At 45.0% G+C, this 11528-nt stretch overlaps 1 protein-coding gene across 1 annotated transcript; it reads right to left on the minus strand.

The window, feature by feature from the left end:
* Nucleotides 1-2577: 2577 nt before the first annotated feature.
* On the minus strand, nt 2578-4993 carry RPL37 (ribosomal protein L37). The gene is made up of 4 exons (XM_063421933.1): nt 4844-4993; nt 4062-4197; nt 3665-3749; nt 2578-2689 (listed from the first exon to the last, which is right to left on the minus strand). The coding sequence occupies exons 1-4, from the start codon at nt 4844-4846 to the stop codon at nt 2620-2622; spliced, it is 294 nt and encodes a 97-aa protein (XP_063278003.1). The 5' UTR covers nt 4847-4993; the 3' UTR covers nt 2578-2619.
* Nucleotides 4994-11528: the final 6535 nt, after the last annotated feature.

The raw sequence follows: 11528 nt of genomic DNA on the forward strand, positions 1-11528 counted from the left end.
TAACATTCCTAGGCTATGAGAAGATGACTTACTCTCTCTTGCTACCCTCCTTGGTTAGGAGAGTGTTTCTGATAAGTTCAAGGGCAGTTTTGATGTGGGTGAGGAAGAAATATTTGAGGAGATAATACCTCACAACACCAGGATCTTTTACCAAAGGCAATCAAACTTTCACCACTTTAGTCACTTGAATATCTCTCTGCCTTTAAGACACCTTCATCTGAAACACTTCTAGAAAGTGAGACTTGTACACTGAACAATAGGAAATGTAATTTCTGATGTAATTTGGACCACACCATCTATGAGTCTGAAGGATGCAAAAAATCACGTTACAGATTGGGTATGGCAATACTTCTGTAAACATAAAGTATATATATCTAGTGAGCATTATGCAGAGGCTCAATTGATAACCCTTGAGTTAAAATGCTTAACAACATCTCAACAGATTATACACTGAGCAACCAGCAAAGCAGCCTTTCAATATTTAACAACACACTACAAAGAAGTGCATCAAAATCTATTTCCTGTATAGTGCAAATGTAACTAATTACGTACAAAATCCTTTCTGGGGAAAAAAAAACCAAAAAAAAAAACCAAAAAAAAAAACCAAAAAAAAAAAACCAAAAAAAAAAAACCAAAAAAAAAAACCAAAAAAAAAAACCAAAAACCACCAAAAAAAAAACCAAAAAAAAACCAAAAAAAACCAACCAACCAACCAACCAAAAAAAAACCAACCAAACAAAAAAAACCAAAAAAGAAAACACCAAAAAAAACCAAAAAAAAACAAAAAAAACCAAAAAAAAAACCCAAAAAAAACCCACAAAAAACCAGCCCACCTGATTTCCTGCCCCTCACCAAGAATTTTAAAACAATGGCTGGCATTTTTTTAAAAAATGGCTGTCAAAATTCTTGTCCATAAAATTAATTCTTGCTGGAGGTAGAATTCTCCCTGAAATAAATGGTTTCAATTACTCCAAGTCACTGAAAGTTTCACTGTTACCATGGTGTGTTGCTTATTATACCAGTGTTCATTTTTCAGGGGCAGAATTCATGAGAAGCTAATAGGTAACAGCAGGAAGTAGCTAAGCACTTGCCTTTACAGTGTTGCATCATGTCTGCAGGTCTAACAGGCTGCTCAGAGCAAAATCCCATGCTGCAGAAAGATCACCTAAGACTTGGCAAAGGCTTTCAGTCAGAATACCTGTCATACCACCATCCAACTATACCATTGTTTGAAAAGCCCTTCCTTAGAATTCCTGCTGACCTGCTTTTATAATGGTCTTGCATTTCTTCTCAGAGAATAAGCACACGTCTACATATTAGTGTTTCCCAAGCATCACTAAAAACCACATTCCAGAAGCATTCCTTAGCCCTGGGAATACATGGCCAATACTGTGCACAGGGTATACTAAGAGCATCACTACCACTTGCATTCTGACTTTCTTGAATGGACCAGTTGAATCCAGAGTAGCCTATTTATTAAATGTTACACAACAGCAGCAAATTACTTCTTTTGGTTTAGAAACAGCCCAAGCTGACACACTGGAGTACCCAAAAGCTCTAACTCCATTTAAAAATGTAGTAAAGTACAGTCAGGCACTCACATTTCACACCTGGCTGAAAATTGCTGTTATTTTGCAGGTGATCATTAAGTGCTGATCATTCAGTAGTGACAAAGCAGTATTCTGCTTCTGGAAGTTCATGACAAAACTAAGGGCAGTGTTAACAGCCTCAGAAGCCTGAAGTACCACAAGCTTTTCAGTTTCTAGTATTGTCTCTGCAAGGCAATCCGAATATCCTGTAAACTCTCACACTAATTACTGAAATTCCCCAAACTTTCATAGCAGCACCTTATGATCACTTTCTTAGCGTGAGTTTGAATGCCAGTAACACACAATGTAAGGTACAAATTTGGAACACATTTATCTGTAATATTCATGTAACTTGAACTGACTACTGTCTGGTATCAATTTATTAACACCCAGCAGAGTTAACTCGGATCTGTGTCCCCATTTCACACCTACACCAGCAGGCCATTTCGGCAATTTTGTCCCACCCATAGCAAATCTCCAACATCCCTGTACCAGCAGTACATGTTCTCCAGGCTTGGGAGTTTCCTTTTGCTCAAGAAGCAAAAGCTCCACACTCTTAGTACCTTTGCAGGCTTTCCAGTACCACAGAGCAGTGAAAAAAGAATAGTATTGGAAATCCCTCTTTCACTAACATCCCCAAGACCGCACATAGAGCCATTATTATAGCTACTATCTTTGAAACAAAATTCTGTCTCTCCATGCTACGGCATACTGAGATCAGAGGCACAAAGGGCAAGTCCACAATACTAATATCCCACTTCTCTAGCAGTGGACCTCCTTGGAGTAATACATACAAGCCTCTTTTTCAGTTCAGTGGAGAGGTTATGGTAATTTTCAAGACAAAGGTACTACCACATTAAGACTCAAATAAAGGATTGTTTTAAATTAATCAATAGTTTAGAATTTGTGGATTTAACTATTTATGTATTTTCATGAATACCACATTTCAAAGTATGTAAGTATGAAGTATATAAAAAAAGGTGACAGATTTTCTGGATAAGACCATTTATTTTAACAAATACATGAGTCTTTAAGATGAACTGGAGGCTGCAACAGCTGCTCTCTTGGGCTTCGGTGTGGTTCCCTCACGGAATCCATTCCTGCAAGTAGAAATATGATTACCACTTATTTTAGTTCACATTCCTTCTAAGCAATCTGCCTAAAGAGATCCTGTTTGTGAAGCCTGTTTCTTATAAAAACCCTCTATGCCATACTCTTTGGCTCTGAGATTGCTTTTGGATGACATTTCTACTTGAGCAACACTCAGTGGAAAGCAAGCTACAGCTGCACATTGGAAGGTGTTTTATGGCTGCCACTGGAAAAGAATGAACTAACAAAAACACAAGAACTGATCCCTCAACTATATCCAAGACTGTGACTTAAAAATCTCTTACCTTTTGCTAATAATGCTAGTCTATATTTCTATGACAACACTCCCGAAGTACGTATTTTTTGTATAGCTTTTTTGTGTAGTAGACCAGAAAGTAGAGTTCCATGGGAATCATACAACATCCCCACTACCTACCAAGTACAACTCAAGAGCTTTGTAACAAGTCTTAGAAACCTGGAACTCAGGATCTGATGTAATATCTATTTAATGCTGACTGAACTCTAAATACAAGAAGGACCAGAAGTTACTCCTGTCCTGAACTTTTTTCTGAGTAAGCAAATGGGGACTGAAGTGCATTTTGAGACTGATTGCTATAGAACTCCCCACTTCAATGTAATTATCTGTTTAACTGAATCACAAATAGGCACAATACCACACAAAGCATTTTTAGATGTGTGGGCTTCTTATTACAATAATCTCTGTGTTCTGTATTACCTTTATTTAAGTAGAAACACCAGAACTTTTTACACATCCTTTGTCTTACCAGTAAGGATTTTTAATTCTCAAAGGAGGATAAAATGCAGACAACTATATAAAGTACATTATTTCATGACGTATCTAAGATCATACCCCTTTAAGCAGTCCCAAACAAAATTACAATGTTAACTTTGAATGGTAAATTTTGTCATTAAGTGGTGTCTATGCAGGATTTCACGCCATGCTAGTGTGTAATAAAATGTTATACCTGAATCGACGGTAGACCTTCTTCAGGTGCCTCATGCGACCAGTACCAGTGGTGTTGCGTCTTTTAGCCTTTGCACTCCAGTTATCTAAAATATATAATTTACTGTTATTTACCTGCAACAAGTCATTTTAGCTGCATGTTACCTTTGTATGGTACAACTATTCAAGCTGACAAAACAAAAAAAAATCGACTATAATTTAAGTCAGTTTCTATGCAGTAAAACTGCGTATTACCTAGCATATAATTAAATCATTAATAATTTGAACAAAGCTCCAAAATGCAAAACGACAAAACTACAGAATGGCAGTTTTCCTTCTTGTCTGGAAAACAAGTCAAACTAGTGAAGGAAAAGAAACACTTTTTTTAAACTAGATACAGTTAAAAGTTCGTTACTTACACTTTCTCTTACGCTTAGCAGGGTAACCACATTTCCCACAGGTCGATTTTTGCAGATGGTACGCCTTGGACCCACATCGACGACACAGGGTGTGTGTCTTGTTCCTTCGTTTACCAAATGATGAAGTTCCCTTCGTCTGGAAAGCATTTCAAGACACAGAAATATCACTAACACTTTTAAGTCACAAAACTAAAAGAACAAGCCTTAAAAAACTAAGCGCAAACCAAGCCGTATAAACACGCCAGAGGCACATTCACCTCTGAGCCACAACTCAGTTTTAACTACAAGCAGCCTCCATTTTCAGGACTCATTGCCGCCTTTCCTTATGTGACCCCGCCCATGTGCTGAAGTAAAACGGAGCCACGGCACGTTTATATCGGCTGCCCTCTCCGCACATCCATCCCTCTAAAGCAGCTAACTGCTCTCTCCTGCCGCAGCACTACTTGCTTTTCACACAGCAATCACACACTCCCCCTTGGCGACTAAACTCCCTCTTGCTAGGCTACCGCCCGAGTGCTTAGCCACGGCGGCAGCCGATACGAAGCAGGAGTCCCCAGAGGGCCCGCGGCCCACACCGCACCACGGCCTCCCCGCCCGGCCCGGCCCGGCCCGGCGCGGCGCGGCAGCCGCGCCCGCCGCCAGCCCCGGCCCCAGCGCGGCCGCGGCACAGCGCGGGGCCTCCCCCCCGCTGCCCGGCCGAACCCCGCGCCGCCCCCGGCCCGGCGCGGCGGCGGATGGCGGCGGATGGCGGCGGATGTCCCGCGAGCGAGCACAGCACTCACCATCTTCGCCGGCCGCCAGCACCAAAGAGGCCGCACTCCGCCCCGCTTCCGCCACGCCCCCTCGAGCGCTTCCGGGGGCGGCCGCTGGGGCGGGCCCGGGGCGGGCGCTGTGTGAGGGGCCCGCGGCGGGTGCGGAGCGCGGCGGGGCCGGCAGGGCGGGATCGGCGCTGCGGACGCCGGGGCTGGCGCTCTGCAGCAGCGCCCGCGCTGCCAGCCGAGTGCCTCAGCGCTGACTCCTGACCCTGCTCACACCGACATCAAAGTTACTTTTACTGAATCGCAGAATCACCCGTTTTGGAAGAGATCTACAAGACCATCCAGTCCACGCGTCCACCCAGCACTAATCCTGTAACCCTAAACCCCTAAACCACATCACACAGTGCCAGACCCAGGCTTTAAACGTCTCCAGGGAGAGCGATTGCACCACTCTAGGTAACCAATTTCTGACCACCCGAGCAGTGACAAAATTTTTAACGTGAATCTCCTATATCGCAGTTTCAGCCCGTTTTCTGTTGTCCTCTCTGTAGGCATAGTAGAAGAGACCAGCCCCCGGCTCACCAACCTTCCTTCCAGGTAGTTGTAGAGAGCAATGAGATCTAATGGCTGAGTTTTAATGGGTGAAATCCAGGCTCAGGATACTTCTGCCTGTATTACGTAACTTTCAAAGTAAGCTGCCTTGAACAATAAGCCCTCCTGCACTCTTTGTTTGTCCATGTCCTCCCCCAGGCTCCTCCACAGCGCTAGACGGTCTGCCTGAGATCAAAAGCATTGCAATGGACATCACGGGCACAAAAAAGGGAAGGGGTCACAGCATCAAGCCCGAGTCAAAGAAACACTTGGACTATGTTCTAGACACATGGTGTGTTTCTTGAGGCTGTCTTGTGCAGGGCCAAGAATTGGCGGATGATCCCTGTGGGTCCCTTCCTACTCAGCATATTCTGTGATTCTCGGAAAATCTATATAAATTCTCACATGCCTGCCTACTCTGCATCTTCATTAGACTTACAAGCTATACAAAATCTCATCTTGAGAGAATTCATTCAGGGGAAACTGGAGAAATTTGGATATATCTTATTATCAGATCATTACCCTGTCATCCCAAACAAAGCCAGAAATTGATGCTATTGCCAGTTTATTTGTGATTGTAGAACTATGTAACTTGTCTTACAGTACTTGACAAAAGCGTGTCTTTGGTAGGTGGGATCTTACTCCTTGTTTACTGACTAAAAATGCAGCTTTTCCCTAGTACAGCTGTCTGGGCCCATGAGAAGCCAACAGACTGTGAGCAACCCTCCCACTATGAATGAGTTGAACCCCTGTGATATGGATTGATACCTCATTGATCAGGCAAAGAGGCAGTCTTATGGCACAGTCCCCAAAGTAGTGAAGCTGTGTCTGACCTGCTGCATTTTTACTCTTGGACAAATCATGTTCATATGACTGCCTAAATATTAATTTATCTTTGCATCTTTTGGAGTGCAGCCTCTTGTTGAATTCTTTTGGTGCTAATTTATGTAGTGAGAGGCCTTTGACCTCTGCGGATTTTGAGGGATGGGGGAAAAAGCCATTTTGACTTAAGCAGCATGGCTTCCAGACCCAGAAAGGTATGGGTCAGGCTGTTCAATCAGTTCTCTCATTTTTGGGTGGCAATTTCTGTTTCTGAAATAACAGAAATCTTTGCCTATATTCATTGTGCCTCACATGAAATCCAGACGTTTATTCCACCCATGGTCCTGCAGTAGTTAAAAAGGAGAGATTGGTTCCAAATGGTAAATCATCCCAGTTTAAATTAGGTGTCTGAAGCTGGGTGAAGAAATGAGGAACCCTTCTTCCATGAAGAGCACGGCGAACAGGAGCAGGCAAACAGGGGCGTGGCACTCCTGGGGCAGTTTGCGCGACAGTTCGCACAGGCAGGGCAAGCAGGCAGACTTGCTGGTTTTCTTGCTAGTAAGGTGTGCTGGGTGTTGTTCAGGTGTTTCTGTTGACTGCTTGATATTTTGCTTTCTGCTACTAATGGTTTTAACATGGTCAAAACCCATGGTTGGTACAAATGTATATGATCAATGGAGCCCTCCAAAAAGGATGTGTCTGTGGAGACACATTTCTGCCTGGAGCGTTTGAGCTTATCAGTGGCTTCTGGGAGTTTTATGGAGGGAGCCTGCCTATGGTGTGAACAGGTGAATGACCTCCTTTTGCTGGTGGTAGAGCTTAAGGAGGAAGTTGAAAGATTAAGGAGTATCAGGGATAGTGAAAGGGAAATAGATTGGTGGAGTTCAGCCCTTACATCTTTAAGGGAGGCCCACCAAGAGTCAGAGGAGTCATATATCTCTCACTCCCAGGCAGTAGTAGGGCATCTGGTAGATGATGGAGGTGGAAATGGGTCCCTGCACAGCGAGGTAATAATAGAAACTCCTCCAGACCCCCATCCCCTAACCAGGTGCTACTTCAGAATAGGTATGAGGCCCTGGATCTAGAGAGACAGCCAGATGATTTAGAAGAAAATTTTCTACCCAGTGAGCCTCCCAATTATGACTCACCGGTAAGACAGATCACCACCTCTAACATCAAGAAGAAAAGAAGAGTAATTGTAGTGGGTGATTCCCTTCTGAGGGGTACAGAGGGCCCCATATGTCAACCAGACCCGTCCCACAGGGAGATCTGCTGCCTCCCTGGGACCCAGGTATGAGATATCACTGAGAGACTTTCTGGGCTGATTCAGCCCTCTGATTATTATCCACTGGTGATACTCCAGGCTGGCAGTGATGAGATTGAAAAGAAGAGTGTCAGGGCAATTAAAAGGGACTTTAGGGTCAAGTGCTTGATAGGACAGGGGCACAGGTAGTGTTCTGCTCAGTCTCTTTAGTGGCAGAGAAAAATGATGGAAGAAATAGGAGAACTCACATCATTAACAAGTGTCTCAAGGGTTGGTGTCATTGGCAAAATTTCAGATTCTTTGATCATGGGGCAACTTACGGCACCTGCTCTACTGGAACCAGGTGGGATATATCTCTCTGTTAAGGGCAGGTTTTTAGCTCATGAACTGGCAGACCTTGTTGAGAGGGCTTTAAACTAGGTCTGAAGGGGTAGAGGGATGTACCTGGGCTGTCTGGAAGCAGGCCCAAGGGTGGTAAGCCTGAGTTAGGAGAGAAATCAGTAGCCCAGCAGAGGTGCATGTATACCAGTGCACGCAGCATGGGTAACAAACAGGCAGAGCTGGAGGCCATGGTGCAGCAGCAAAGCCATGATGTAGTGACCATCACAGAAACATGGTGGGATGACTCACACAGCTGGAGCACTGCACTGGATGGCTGCAAGCTCTTCAGAAGAGACAGGAGAGGGAGAAGAGGTGGAGGGGTGGCCCTTTATATTAAGGAGGCTTTTGATGCCATAGGTATTGCAACTAATAATGATGGAGTTGAATGCCTATGGATAAGAATTAAGGGAAAGGGCAACAAGGCTGACATCCTACTGGGAATCTGTTATCATCCACCCAACCAGGAAGAAGAGGTGGACAATTTATTCTATAAGCAGCTGGAGAAACTTTCAGGATCACCAGCCCTTGTTCTTGTAGGTAACTTCAACCTACCAGACATCTGCTGGGAACTTAATACAGAAGAAAGGAGGCAGTCCAGGAAGTTTTTAGATTGTATGGAAGACAACTTTTTGTTGCAGCTTGTGGATGGGCCCACCAGGGGAGGAACTATGTTAGACCTGCTGTTTTCAAATAGAGAAGGGCTGGTGGGAGACGTGGTGGTTGGAGGCCACTTGGGGCAGAGGGATCATGAAATTGTAGAGTTCTCAATATTTGGTGAAATGAGGAGGAAAACCAGTAAGACTCTTACATTGGACTTCCAGAGGGCAGACTTTGGCCTACTTAAGAGACTTATTCAGGGAGTTCCTTGGGAAGCAATCTTTAAAAACAAAGGAGTTCAGGAAAGATGGGCCAAAGATGAGATCTTGAGGGCGCAGGAACAGACTGTCCCTGTGTGCCGAAAGATAAGTCAACGAGGTAAACGGCCAGCTTGGATGAACAAGGAGGTTTTGAAGGGACTTAGGAATAAAAGGAGGATGTATCATCTTTGGAAGGAAGGGCAGGTCTCTCATGAAGTATTTAAGGGGGCTGCTAGAGCATGGAGGAAAAAAATTAGGGAGGCTAAAGCTCAGTTTGAACCTAAAATGGCAACTTCTGTAAAGTATAGTAAAAAATGCTTTTACAAATACATTCATGGTAAAAGGGTAAGACCAACCTTTGTTCTTTACTGGATGAGCGAGGGAACTTAGTAACTGTAGATGAGGAGAAGTCAGAAGTGCTTAACGCCTTCTTTGCCTCAGTCTTTAATGAGAAGATGGCTTGTCCTCAGGACAACTGTAATACTGGGACGGTTGATGGTGCCAGGGAACAGAATGATCCCCCCATTATCCAAGAGGAGGCAGTCAGAGAACTGCTGAGATGCTTGGATACTCATAAATCTATGGGTCCAGATGGGATCCATCCCAGGGTGATGAGAGCTGGCAGATGAGCTTGCAAAGCCACTCTCCATCACTTCCCAACAGTCCTGGCTCACTGGTGATGCTCAGATGATTGGAAGCTGGCCAGTGTGACCCCCATTCACAAAAAGGGTGGGAAGGAGGACCCTGGTAATTACAGACCAGTCAGCCTGACCTCAGTACCAGGTAAGACAATGGAGCAGTTTACACTGAGAGATACTATGCAGCACTTAGAAGACAGCCAGGGTATCAGACCCAGCCAGCACGGGTTTAGGAGGGGTAGGTCGTGTTTGACCAACCTGGTCTCCTTTTATGACCAGGTGACCTGCCTGGTGGATGCAGGAAGGGCTGTGGGTGTTTATTTGGATTTCAGCAAGGCCTTTGACACTGTCTCCCACAGCACACTCCTGGAAAAGCTGGCAGCCCACAGCTTAGACAGGAGCACTCTGTGCTGGGTCAGGAACTGGCTGGATGGCCGGGCCCAGAGAGTGGTGGTGAACATTGCTGCATCCAGCTGGCAGCCAGTGACCAGTGGTGTCCCTCAGGGGTCTGTGCTGGGGCCAGCTCTGCTCAGTATTTCTACTGACAACATGGATGAGGGTATTGAGTCTTTCATCAGTAAATTTGCAGATGACACTAAGCTGGGAGCGTGTGTTGATCTGTTGGAAGGTAGAAAGGCTCTGCAGAGAGACCTGGAACAATTGGATGGATGGGCAGAGTCCAGTGGGATGAAGTTTAGTAAGTCCAAGTGCTGAGTTCTGCATTTTGGGCACAATAACCCCCTGCAATATTATAGGCTGGGGATGGTGTGGCTGGACAGTGCCCAGGCAGAAAGGGACCTGGGGGTTCTGGTCGATAACTGACTGAGCCAGCGGTGTGCCCTGGTAGCCAAGAAGGCCAATGGCATCCTGGCCTGAGTCAGGAATGGTGTGGCCAGCAGGAGCAGGGAGGTCATTCTTCCCCTGTACTCAGCACTGCTGAGGCCACACCTTGAGTGCTGTGTCCAGCTCTGGCCCCTCAGTTCAGGAAGGACATTGAGACGCTTGAGCATTTCCAGAGGAGGCAACGAGGCTGGTGAAGGGCTGGGAACACAAGCCCTGTGAGGAACAACTGAGGGAGCTGGGGTTGTTTAGCCTGGAGAAAAGGAGGCTCAGAGGTGACCTTATCACTCTCTACAACCTCCTGATGGGTGGGGGTTGGTCTCTTTCTCCAGGCAGCAACTGACAGAACGAGAGGACACGGTCTCAAGCTGCGTCAAGGAAAATATAGGTTGGACATTAGAAAAAGTTTTTCACGGAAAGAATGATAAAGTGCTGGAATTGTCTGCCTGGGGAGGTGGTAAAGTCACCATCCCTGGATGTGTTTAAAAAAAGATTGGATGTGGCACTCAGTGCCATGGTTTTGTTGAGGTCAGGGAACACATTAGACTCAATGATTTTGAAGGGCTCTTCCAACCTTGTGATACTATAATAACTGTGAATTCTAGGAGAAGCCTAGGCAGGCCCCTTAGGCCCCTTAGGGCACATAGGTAGCTGAAGTTAGGAAAAATTAATTTTGTGCTGACTTGACTCCATAAAGATATTTTATAGCAATTCTGTCTTCCTTACCAGAAATCAAATGAGAAATCACACTGTCCTATGGATGAAATACCATTCAGAAAAAAACCCCAAACAAACCACTTAAACAGTATGAATGCATCCTACAGGCTGAACTGGAGTCATATTTCTGCCTGCAACTTTGCTGTGTGCTTTTTACCTGGTGCCTCCTTTGGTCTTTCTTTTTCACTAAGTCTCAGAAATCTGGAAGACGGCATGGACATTAGACAGGTGCCATGGCAACAGCCTCCAAAGGAAGTCTGTTGGTTTGGCTGCCTGCAAAAATATGCAGGAATTATTCCTGTCCTTTGTGGAATAAAAATAATCTTCATTTACATGTCTTCAAACCTGTCCAGAAATAAAGATTTTTGCTATCATCACACATTTGTCTTTAGTATTCAGGAATACTTTTAGGTTAGAGAATGGACAAAGCTGTGGCTGACCCAGTACCATTCCAGAAGGTCTTAACCTGTGTAAAGCTCACAGGGGAGAACAGAGTTCTCTGCCCATTGCTCAGAACCCAAAGGCTCATGTACTAGCAGCTGCTGAATGGCACCAGTCTAAATTCAGCACTGACTAATTCACACTGCTTCTTTGTTGCA

The sequence above is a fragment of the Prinia subflava genome, chromosome Z (genome assembly GCF_021018805.1).
Source record: "Prinia subflava isolate CZ2003 ecotype Zambia chromosome Z, Cam_Psub_1.2, whole genome shotgun sequence".
Lineage (NCBI taxonomy): Eukaryota > Metazoa > Chordata > Aves > Passeriformes > Cisticolidae > Prinia > Prinia subflava.

What these genes read in the sequence shown, in the direction of transcription:
- RPL37 (XM_063421933.1), bottom strand. An exon ending in TGCTAAGCGTAAGAGAAAGT is followed by an intron (nt 3,750 to 4,061) that starts GTAAGTAACGAA and finishes TATATATTTTAG; the next exon opens with ATAACTGGAGTGCAAAGGCT. An exon ending in AAGGTCTACCGTCGATTCAG is followed by an intron (nt 2,690 to 3,664) that starts GTATAACATTTT and finishes TTCTACTTGCAG; the next exon opens with GAATGGATTCCGTGAGGGAA.